Below are 13,097 nucleotides of genomic sequence, written 5' to 3' on the forward strand. Positions count from 1 at the left end.
TGGATAGTGGCTAGCAGTGGAATCCAGGGCTGACCAGTTGCAGTCCTAACACATCGATGGGACGATTCAAACAAACAACACTAAATGAATTTGTAATGAAGATACTTGTAAATAATATGGTCTTCAAGTTTATTTACATCCCTGTGATTAATATAAACTGATGAGACTATAATTCATGGATGACCTTTGAGTGACGCTAAACTGACCTTGAGACTGTCCGTCTAATAACTATGACCAAATGAGGGTTATAAACTCGTATCCGAGTTTATACGAGAACATATCCCAGTTTGGTTCTACAAGGGTGAAAAGAAAGCAATTAAGAGTTCTATATTTGAACACCTAATCGACTGTAATCATTCTACAGATCCACAGTCTGATTTTAAGGTTGTTTATATGATTCATTCAAATCTACCCAGATTTTTTCGTATCAAACTCTTAAAAATATCCGAAGCTCTTACCATCCATGAGCTCAAAACAGAACTATGCGTACAAAAGAAGTACGTCTTATCATTATCGTTACCATGGCCTTAATATTATTATTATTATTATCATTCTTTTATTATTATTATTATTACTCCATTTCCCTTTACTTATGCCTTATATTCTCATAATTTTATTCATGAATACTCATCATATCATCTTATTTGTTTTTACACCTCTATGACCTTTAATGACCTTTAATTATTGCAACCAAAACATTTTATTCATTTTAATCATCTTATTATAATCTTGATTATTAGTGTTCACATTTCCTCACGGAATTAGTACTTTAATAAAACATTTTCATATATATACGATTGTACAGCTTGATAATAAATTCGTTGAAAAGAGATTCCTTCGCTGAACTTCGTGTTTTAATTTTAATGTTTAAGCGGGAATTATACTTGATTGGTTCGCTCATAAATTATAATCTCACCAATCAACTTTGATCAGAATAGAGGTTCTTAAAATATCTTAAAATCTTTCATCATATACTTATTACAGATGTTAATAACCTCGTAAAATTTGACTGAAAAATTATAACAAATATAAATGATTCGTTAAAAATTAGAAATCACGAAAAAAAAGAAAATTTAAACAAACTTTATTTCAAGTTGTTCTTTGAAATGAAGTAAAATGTTTCAAGTACCCCTATTTTGAAGAACATTCCACTCAGTGATATTCATTTAATCCTTTTTTATTACTAATATAAACAGTTAAAATCAGATTGCTAGAAGAAGTAAATTTCATAATTCAGAAATTTAAAGTAGTGTTCTCATCTTAAGTGAACTGAGTAAACAAAACCTTAAGTTGTGTTGAAAAATCAATGATTTACAGTGGTGTATAAATGTACGAAAGTAACAAGAAATATTCATAATTTTCTCCAAAAATGTACCTGCTCTATCATGGACACGGAACTTGGCAAACACAATTATGTTGTTTGTTGTTCTACGCCAACGATGTTGTGATTTACGTTTTACATAAAAGTTCGGTGGTTAAAGCATCATACTAAACTCTTGAGTTAACCTTCCAGTAATCTCAAAAAAACTTGTCAGATAGTTTACTTACCTCAGTCTTATTATGAAACTCTATTCCAGTGTTTTAGCATTTATGGTAACTGTTTACATCATGGAAGGTATTATTTGTAGCTTACTTAGTGCAAGAATGAAGTTTTGGTAACTTTACATTTCACTTTTTCTCAAATCACTTCATTCACAAACGTCCTTAATTTCTTCTTTGACAAATGCTTTCGATTAAGCTCACTAACTTGACGTTTTCTCAGATAGGTATCATAGAAACTCCTTTATCAACTTATTATTACTAATTTTGTCATCACAGTTTTACATCAAACCATGTTATTAAAACGACTTTTCGATAACATTTTTTGTCAGCATTGTTTCGTATCTTAAACTTATAGTAAGCAATTTTAATCAAATTAGATCCATCAGACTTGTAAATAACAATCAATAGATGTGATTTCTTTGAATCCTATTGAGATTTGTTCGCTTTGCTAGACTACTGTAGTTATCCAGGCGGACCTATGGACATAGTCCTTGAATTGGCATCATTAATGCATTCAGGATAAAACATCGAATCAATGAAGTTGTACCTCAAAGTTTTCATTTGACTAACATTCTTTATGTTTAATTTTACAGCAAAGATTTTAATAAAATTCTTCGTGTGAAATGCATCTACGAATAAGCTTTAAAGTTTTAAGCAAGAAAGCCATCGAAATAAATCGAAGCATGTGTACATCATCTGTATTTGTTTATATTTAACATCAGATGAGAGGAATAAATGAATCAAACGGTTATTGAGCATTACCATAATTTGAGATGAAAACCAGCTGGTCTCTTTATTGATCCACTTTATTCTGATTATTATAAGCCTATAGAATTATTGTTGAAAAAATTTTCGTTTACCAGAAGGACAGATTAATTAACTTGTTTTGTTTTCTTAATTATTCGCAGTGTACATTAAGCATGTTTCATAGTTTGAATTTAATTAATCGTTGGCGTATTTCACGGAGAACACTGGCTCAATTCATTCTGATGGTTCGTCGTGGTTACCGTAACCCAGCTTATCATAATTGGATGCATGCATTTTCTGTTGCACACTTTGTTTATGTCTGTATTAAAAACTTACCGTTGGCCAATAATCAGTTGGATGATATTGAAATATTGGCATTATTTGTAGCATCATTATGTCATGATATTGACCATCGTGGAACGAACAACAGTTTTCAGGTAATTAAATCCGATTAATTATTGTCTTCAGTTTTAGATTATAACTAAAAATGATTATTGTTCCTATCAGCAAATTGAAGAGAGTCAATTTGTTTTTGATACTAAATTTATGAACACGGTAATAATTAAAACCAGTTTATTTCTTATCAGCTTTTAAATCCCCTTACGATTCTGAATTCTTTATCTGCTACCGATCTCAAACTTTTGACAAACATTTATACAATAAATGGAATTCGAAAATCTATGAAGGATATTTCTATCGGTAACCACTCACTCCTATTATTGAACAGCATGTGATACTGATAAATTAATTATAATAACCCAAAATAAACCAAATAATTACTTGAATTGTCTATGAAGCTGACATGATTTACATTGAAGTTATAGACTGAATTCTTTGAAATCCACATTGATTTAAACCAACTTTTCAGCTGTATATCGAACAATTTTAATGAAATATTAGATAACATAAAGCAAATGTACAAGTGAAAATATGAATGTATATTATTCAGTTATTTCTGTAACATTTTGTTAGCCTGATCAGCTTACTGAAGAGGTGAATATGTAATTAAACAAATAAATCTTTAACTACACTTCTTATCATATTTTATATCCATCAACAAATAAATTTAGAATAAAAACTGTTAGTTTCATCGTAAGCATCTTCAAAGTATATTGAAGAATGAATGATTATTTGAAGCATTTTATCGCAAGTGCTAAAATGTTTCTGATGCAGTTGAATAGTCAGAAAATGGTGTAGTGGTTGTATTGTGGTGTATGCAACTGATGTCGACAGATATGAGTAGTATACATCACCAACCGAAAAAGAAATGTTTGGCGGCAGAAGGATAAGAAGATCGAAGAAAAGTGAACGAAAACAGAGAATGATTGTTTTGGAAATAAAGGGACAATGAAGTCTGATACGAATGATTGACGTTTTGCAAATGAATTATTTACTGTATGGTTCTCAGATTCTACTATGACGTTCTGTAATTTTGTACTCAAATACATTCGCTTGTCCCTACTGGTGTTCTCGCTCTCTACATTTGGTGTCACTGCCAACCAAAAAGGGGGAAGGGTGCTGTTCTGCAGACTCCTTTGAGGACCTGGAGCTGAGGCGATAGTTGGGGTTGTCTGGTGCTGAAGGTGACAACGAGTGCAATGTCCTTGAGAGGTGACGTTGGCTGAAGCGTGTGCTGTCGACGGAGAAGAGCAGTGGAACTTGTGACTGCTGAGAGGATATCGGATGTAGATGGCATAGAATGTCGCTGGAGCGAGGGCGTTAAACGTCCCAGGTGGATACCGGATTTCGATTGCCCGGCAGGTCAATTGTGTCCCACTTGTGTTCTCGTTCACTACAGTATGATGTTCAGCTGGTTATATAAATGTTTAAAACAGTAATAATAAATCCAAATATATTTCTCAACTTTACTGAATTGGATTACAAAGTGTTTTTTAGGTGTCAGTGTTTATTTAAAGCAAAATTGTCTAGCCGAATTAAATTTCATTTATGTGCAAAACGCAGCACTTTAGTGACGTGAAATTTCAGTTGAGCACACTTGTAATATGTTTTGTAAACATTTTATTATTGTAAGGAACATTTTTATCAAGCCAACAAACCAATTCTATGTTCACGGAAAAGGGTTTGTGATAAACTTAAGCTTTCTATGGCGAGAGAAATCTTAATGGATGACTCAATTAGCTCAATGTAATCATTGACCCCCACATTTTCCTAATTGACATATATATTTCTCATATATATGTACATAAATATCAATGGATGTTAAGATAAAAACTGACGAAGATTAGGTTGTTAACAAAATTATATGATTGGACATTTTGCCATTGAAACTTATGGTAATGATATTTCGTTGAACCCTGGAGTGATCGAATAATTGTGTCTTCTTATATACAAGCTATAACTTAATGGCATAATTTGGAACTATAGATTTACGATTATAGACAGACAGAAGTGAAGTTTATTCAAGTTCTTTGTTCTACCCATATAGTTTGTGATGAATAACGTGTTGTGTTTCAATTTTATTTTCAAAAATTCACTTTATTACTTTGAAACCTGTGAATAATCGAGAATGTCATAATTTCTGCTTCAATATTATTCCAATTTTTCTAAGGATAAAGGCACTATCCATTTTGGAAGGAACAATTCGTTTTTCCATTTGCAAATTGTATCCATAAATGATTTATGCTAATTATTTAAGAACGAACTATTAATCAATATGGAAAATTTGAAGTAATCTTGCCGATCTATTTTTTGTGTAAATATAAGTCTCCATCTGTCTTTTCCTTTTATCTATTTCTATAGAGTCATATTAGTTCATCCAGTTCAAACAATTATCAACCTACAAAAGCATGTTTGATTAGGTTACTATCTATGATGTTCTCTTATTTCTATTGTTTTATAGGTCCAATCTAAATCTGTATTGGCTGCTTTATATAGTTCCGAAGGTTCCGTTTTAGAAAGGCATCATTTCTCCCAGACCATTTGTGTATTAAATACAGAGGGATGTAATATTTTTGAAAATGTTTCTAAAGAAGTAAGTCAATATTGTATTTTTCATAATCACGTTAACTTTGAATGTCAGAAAATGTTATCAGTCGTATATTTTTACATTTATAACTCAATACTGTAGTATTAATGAAACGTTTTTCTAAATTTACACGAGAAATGGTTATCTACGGTGGTGGATTTAGGGTTGATCCACCGACAACGAGTCAGTCTATTCACATATTGCTTATACCTGAATACACAATGGAGGACCATCAACTACCGGATTGCGTGCAGGTGGTTTAAAGAGATAATATACTGAAAGTCGAAGGACTATGCTAGATATGAATATATTTAATGGGTTCTTACTGAATTGAGTACAGATATAATGCACTTACATGATTATTTACTTTTTTATAGTATAAACATTCCACTTACCGTAAAACCTTTATATGAATACTCGAAGTTTAAATAACTTGAAAGATAAATTGAACTTATGATTATCGCTAACTTAATCCTCAATAAATCTGTCTAAGAACATTATTATGTAGATAATTGCTTTAGTAAATTCTAGTGATTATTAAAATGTGTAATTAACTTAAGCAGAACTGGTTGAATTGCGTGAAACTCATAACTCTTTCCCACATTATTATTTTTTTAATTTTAAAGCAAAGGGAAGTAAATGTCTTAATTAACATGAATATCATTATTTACTGTAATAATTACGAAATTACACCAATCTATAAGTAATTTTCAATGATAATCAGATAAGCTGTGCATTAAATCGTAGTATTTAATTATGTTTATTCTCATTAGATTATATACCGTATACCGTCTTACTTACTTACGCCTGTTAATCCCAATGCAGTATAGGCCGTTGACCAGCATTCTCCAACCCACTCTGTCCTGGGCCTTCCGTTCTAATTCTATCCAGTTTTTGTTCATTATCATATCTGTCTCCATTTCTCAGAGTAATGTGTTCTTTGGTCTTCCTCTTCTCCTTTAACCTTCAGGATTCCATGTGAGGGCTTGTCTTGTGATGTAGTTGGCTGCTTTCCTCAATGTGTGTCTTATCTGTATACCGTCTTACTATTAATTTAAGTAATACACTGTTAGTTTGGTTTGTTGACTTGAACAAACATTTCAATATTTTGTAATCAACCTTATTATCATATGTAAAATGTTTTATCTTCGTACAAATAATGCATACTATAACTATGTAAGCATTGTATATGCTTATTTTGACTAGTAATTATATCCTGGTTTAACATTTGGCCTGATAATACGAGCTTTTCACTATCAAACGTTTTTCATGCACTTAACTAAGTAGTGAAATATTAAATTACTTTCTCAAATGTCATATACACCCTTTAAGTACAATATTTTATTGAAAATTCTTTACAAAATCTTAAAATCCTTGATCACTAGGATAGTTTTTTTTCTTACTTAGTAACAGTTGTTAATGAGTGAAATGTATTTATTAGTTTAAACGTTTGTTGCTAACGTGAAAAAAACTTAAAATATGCGTTTTAATGTAACGCATTTGATATCAAATATCGAAACTGTTCTTCCGTTGTCGTTAAAATATGGGTTTCAGGTTTCCTTATTATATATATATATATATATATATATATATATCACATCCTTTCATTTATACTTTTCATTTTGGTTATTTTGTACTTAAATAGAAAGTAAAAAAACCCAACTTCAGTATTCATTTTATTTTCTCTTGTTAAGTATAAATTCAGCCACGCTGTAGTAAAAATGAAATTACCTTTGAATGAAGTTCTTTACATTGGAAGTGATCAATATCCCTTACTTTTCAATGTCAATAATTATCTTAAGTCATTTCATTGCTTTTCAGCTAAACTTTATTAAATACATAAGACTAAAAATATTCATATACATTAGACTACTGATATTTACATCATAATATAAAATGTATGATATATTTTGTTGAAGAAATTTTATTAAAAAATCTAATCATCGAAATGAAAACAAACAAACAATTCAGAGTATAATTTATATAGTTGAGATCATAAGTCGATTGAAGCTAGACCCCCATGGAAAACCTGGAATAACTGGACTGCCGTTTCGTCCTATTGTGGGACTCCAAAGCAATGCACATCCACGATCCTGCCTCGCGAGATTCAAACACACAACCTATCACTCTCGTGCGCTAGCGCTTAACCACTAGACCACTACGCTGGCATCCAACAGTGTTAACGTCTAACTTCAACCAATCCACGGAATTGAGTAACCATCCACCAATCGTCTTCAGTGAGTTGATATCTTACAACAGACCTGGTTGAACTCCACTGGTTACTGCTTCTCACTAGAACTCAGAGTATAGAAGAATGATGAGATATACCTGTTTACTGAAATACTCCATATTGATCAGAGTAATTTACTAGTTAAACTTAATTTTAGACTATAAATGTAGCACATCATTGATGATTTTTTTTAAAAATGTAAATGTAAAATGTAAACTATACAAAACTAACAGATTAATCTATCGGTTAAACAGAAAATGGACGAAATTTCCAGATTTCCTGTTAAATGGAATATAATATATTTGATAAGAGTTTTTTCTCGAATTTTCAATTCAATCATATCTAAGACTCAGATAACAAATGGACAATATTTTATTTGATGAATTTATCATATCAATATATTACTTACTTACTTACACCTGTTACTACTCGTGGAGGAACATAGGCCGCCTACCAGCATTCTCCATCCAACTCGGTCCTGGGAAATCCTTTCCGGTTTTTTACAGTTGTTATTCATTCTTTCCGTATCCGCTTCTATTTCCCGACGTAATGTGTTCTTTGGCCTTCCTCTTTTCCGCTTCCCTTCCGGATTCCAAGTTAGGGATTGCCTTGTAATGCACATTGGTGATTTCCTTAATGTATGTCCTATCCACTTCCAACGTCTTCTCCTAATTTCCTCTTCAGCTGGAAGCTGGTTTGTCCTCTCCCACAGAAGGCTGTTGCTGATAGTATCCGGCCAGTGAATGTTGAGCATTTTGCATAAACAACTGTTTATAAATACTTGTATCTTCTTGACGACGGATGTAGTAGTTCTCCACGTTTCAGCTCCAAACAGTAGGACTGTCTTGACGTTCGTATTAAAGATTCTGACCTTGAAATTGGTTGAGAGTTGTTTTGAGTTCCATATGTTCTTCAATTGTAGAAATGCTGTCCTTGATTTGCCAATCCTCGCATTTACACCTGCATCCGATCCTCCTTGTTTATCAACGATGCTTCCCAGGTACGTAAATGTTTCCACCTCTTCCAGAGTTTCTCCATCAAGTGTGATCGGGTTGGTGTTCTCCGTGTTGTACATCCTGAGAGAATTGTTTAGACTTGGCATTAAGTTACAAATTTGAATAAACACCAAATATACCTACATTTGTGACAATACTATATCAAAGCAACCGACCCAAAGCTTATGTATGAATAAAGTGACTGAGTGTTTGCGTTTATGAATATTAACAGTTTAAAATTACAAGACCCTATTAATATCCTTATACCTGTTGAGCAATTTAATCGTAATATAGACCCAGTAGCTCAGTGGATAGTGAACCGCGCGTTTGAAGTGAAAGGTGCTGATTACAAATCTCAGTGTAGAAATCAGTACTGTGATGCAGGTATATCCACCTTGTGAATTTCATACAGGATGAAATACAATCCTACGATCTCACTGCTAATCAAATGGCGAACATATTTCTGTCTATAATTGTTTGGAAAATAATTTTCGAGACATTTTATTACTCTATTCTTGTCAAAAAATGTTTCAACATTTTGGCATTGGATTTTTCCTTAAACTTTAATCTACAGGATTATGGTCAGTTGTTAGATCATATTCGTGACATAATTGTAGCAACTGATTTATCACATCATCTTCGCATAATGCCGAAATTGGAAGAATTATCTCATAGAGGATATGATGGGACAAAATCAGAAGATCATTATCTTCTTTCATGCCTCTTAATGACTTCAGCTGACTTGAGTGATCAAACCAAATCTTGGAACAATACAGTTTATGTCGCGAAATTAATTTATGAAGAATTTTTTCAACAAGGTGATATGGAAAAATCATTAGGACATAATCCAATTGATAGTATGGATAGAGAACGAGCATGTGTGCCAAATTTGCAAATTTCTTTTCTGGATTACATAATTACACCGCTATACAAGTAGGTTTAGTTCGTCATTTAGCGACATAGTCTATTACATAATGAGTGTTACGTTTGTCACCTATGTACTCCAAATACCATTTTGATTATGATTTTGATGCTCTGACCATTATTTCTTGATGAAAATTTACAATGTTATCACTACTAGAATTTATAGAATCTTGTTGTAGTTCCTGTAGCGATATACCATATGTTGATTGTTAGTGAACAAATATGTCATATTTTATTGTGTTCTCCATCAAAAATAACATATTCTAAGTAGCTTACATATTGACTGGTGGTACACTATGTGACTGAAAGGAGGTGGAGAATATGCCAGAAATATTACATTATTTGACTTGATATACTGGAAACAGTGTTTTCACTTAATCATCAAAGCATTTGAATTCTATATAATGTTGAAAGAAAGTACTTTTTTCTTAAAGTTTATCATTTCCTGAAATAAAACAATTATACTGATTACTTGGATGATGCCAAATAGGCTTAAAGCTTCTTTAGAAGTCAATCTCAGCCACTAGTTTCAGATAAAGAATTTCTGAAGAAGTCTATCACACCAAACTTTAGTCACCTGATGGCTTTGGATATAAACGTTTATGTAACAGCAACTTATTGGACTTGATCATTTAATTCCACCATATCATATCTCAATATTTAATAACCTCGGAGTGATTTAAAGTTTAGAATAAAATAACCTTTTCTAAGTACTTCTGATAAAGAAGTAACTGTCTTTCATCTATCAGATCAAGTATATTGTTACGTAGTAAAAACAGAAATATTTTCTCCTTTTCGACTTAACAACTATCTTTCTGAAAAAAACTAAGAATGAATTTAAACATTTCATTCGCTTATTGGAATACGTAGCCTCTTCAAAACATCACCGATTTACGAAAATAAACCTACTCAATTCTTGGTCCTAATTCCCAGACCATCTCTTAGACTCCTTAAATGATTCGTCGTCTCCATATCTTAATCTGGTTTGATGCAACCAGAGACTCGGAGACAATATGAAAGCTCATTTTCACAATCCAACAGACATCGGTCAGCATCATGTAAGTTTCAGTTTTTGGTATACAAATGAAAAGAGATCACGAATATCAAACTGGCTAAATTTGATACGGTGTAATTCGTCACGTATTTCGCTATGTTCTTAGCCATCAACCTAAGTACCTTTATGTGCGTATATTCTGAAAACACGTTGTATGCGATTGTTCTTAAATAATTATTGATTACATGTTTAAAAAGTAAATCCAGTTACTCCAGCATACATTTGGACTTTAGTTTTTATTGAAATATTCAGAACATTTGAGACAAATAACATGTATCTTTCAAAGTATGTTCATATACGTTGTTGACTTCTATCATTTCACCAGTTTCATATGGGAGTAATATTCTATCCTTTAGGTATTTTTCTCATATCAGTGCAACTAACCTTTCTCATTTTGATCATACTGATAACTTCAACAGCATTGGTATTTTTGATTGAGGTTTAAACGAAAAGAAACTTACAGTTTAAGGCTAATAATTTCCATTGACGTGTTTTATTGTTTAGATTTTATATTATTCTAACCGTTCACTTTACAGGATATATGTAGTCATATTCTGAAGCTTGGAAAATGCAACAAGATAATTCGAGCTATAATAAGAAAGACCTTAAAAATAATATTTGAGTAAATATTACAAAATTTCGACAGAATAATTAAATTTTGTAACAGATGAATATTGTAACAAAAAAATCTTGCTTTTTTTCGCTACATGTCTTTTTCATAACCATAGGGTACTGAACAATTTATATCCACAATGCTCAAGTATTTTAGATACTATAGAGAAAAATCGTGATAACTGGAAAATAATTCTTGAACTTGTTGAAAAAGGTTATATTAAAGGTAATGGTTCAGAGATATTCAATCATAATCTTGTTGAAATATTGGCTAAGTTACAACTGAAATCAACAACGGGACCAATATCAGTATCCTCAACACCGTCAGTTGTACAACCACTTTCATCATCTTCATCATCATTAAAACCAGATATATAAAATTAATTATTTTGTGATGTAAATTAACTTAAAAAATGATTTTCCTCTTTCATACTATGTGTAGATTATCAATCAGTCATTCATTTCATTTTTATAATCTGACAAATATATCTACTGTATTGTAGGTGTAAATAAATCAGTTGATTAAAAATAAACTTGTGAAAAATTACTTACATATTTGTAAAAAATGTTAGAGATTGGAATCAAAATTAACTTTACAATTCAGCTGGATAGTTTGCTTTGAGCTTCTTTGGGTAAAACGATCAAATCTCAGAATTATTAGGTTGAAAATAGGAGTCGAACAACGACGGCTTTCATGATAAAATGTTGAAAGATGGTGATTAAATTGTGAACATCAGTTATTTCATGTAAAATGTTCTTGAACTGTAGTTTATGTGTCTATGGAGATATTTTGTGTAAAATCGTTGTACTTAGCCTATGATATGGGCACAAATTAGTTTACCTGATTGACAGTCACCGTTCAAACTTGTCAGAAGAAGCAGTTTAAGAAAATAATTAATCAAGATTATGTTTTAATAGCTACGTCAAACGAACTGGTTGTCAGAGTCGTATCTAAACGTGATAACGAATGCACTGATTGAATGTATGTCTCTGCTATCCACCGAATATGAAATGAAAAAGGATAGTGTGTTAAAGTATGCTGACTTATTGATATATTTGCATTTATACAGCCAATTATACTCCATTACATCGGTTCAAATTATTCTGATTTATTCACCTATGTAAGCCATCGGTTATTAATCTTTCTTTTCGAGAACCAAGACCATTTTGAGGGACTATTATTTAGCCAAAGTCCATTATATGTCCTGTTTCTATTGCAAGTAATGCTGTTTGAGATTTACTGTCACGTTTTCTAAGGTCAATTTCATTGTAGCTAAATAGTGGAAAAAGTAACAACCGATGAATTAATTGTTAATGATATCGGTGAAGCAACAAATGACCATTGATTACTCAGCATCCTTCATATAAGCTTGCATTTAGCAGATAGAACTTAAGACATAATCGATGAATAACGAATCTCAATAATATGTGACATGTATACATTAATTGACTATCGTTATTCATCAATCACTTAATTAACCAATAATAACTCTTCAGAAGTTATGCTAGGATGAGTAGCCACCAGTCATAACCGCAAGTATGTATTATATTATTTGATGATAGTATATACAATTTCAAATATTGACGTTATTATTAATATGCGTGAACAGCCTCCATCATTGGATTCAGTCGTAGGTAAAGGTAACGTGAAAATGAGTGAGAAAAGTTATGGTTCATCATATTCAAGTTATATTATTAAGTATCAGTGTACATAACACCAGAATTAAACTTTTGACGAGACACAATCATCATAGTGCAAGGTAGTTCTATAACTAGTCGGAAATGTTAAAATTGATAGAAATCGATTTATATATGGGTTCTTTTTTCTGTAATGTCCTAATCTTTCCTTTCTTATTTCGAATGATTTACTTGACCTCAATTTATTATCTGATTATTTGTTCATGATGTTTAAAATACAATGCAACAATTACTGTTGAAAGCCAAATGGCTTCTGTTTGGATTATTTTTTCTTATCGTTGATTACTTATTCATAATTATCTTGACTTT

The 13,097-nt window shown here is 31.5% G+C and overlaps 1 protein-coding gene across 1 annotated transcript in view; it reads left to right on the forward strand.

Moving 5' to 3' along the window:
* The window catches only part of Smp_135500 (putative cgmp-dependent 3,5-cyclic phosphodiesterase), a gene marked incomplete at both ends in the record, with an annotated part of 67,530 nt that extends 54,725 nt beyond the window's left edge, over positions 1–12,805 (forward strand). The window contains 5 exons of the mRNA XM_018796804.1: positions 2,451–2,726; positions 5,150–5,281; positions 9,075–9,433; positions 11,207–11,316; positions 12,654–12,805. Of these exons, the coding sequence (XP_018651910.1) occupies positions 2,451–2,726; positions 5,150–5,281; positions 9,075–9,433; positions 11,207–11,316; positions 12,654–12,805 (1,029 nt within the window). The remainder of the gene's footprint in view (positions 1–2,450; positions 2,727–5,149; positions 5,282–9,074; positions 9,434–11,206; positions 11,317–12,653) is intronic.
* Positions 12,806–13,097: the final 292 nt, after the last annotated feature.

The sequence above is a fragment of the Schistosoma mansoni genome, chromosome 4, assembly GCF_000237925.1.
Source record: "Schistosoma mansoni strain Puerto Rico chromosome 4, complete genome".
Classification (NCBI taxonomy): Eukaryota; Metazoa; Platyhelminthes; class Trematoda; order Strigeidida; family Schistosomatidae; genus Schistosoma; species Schistosoma mansoni.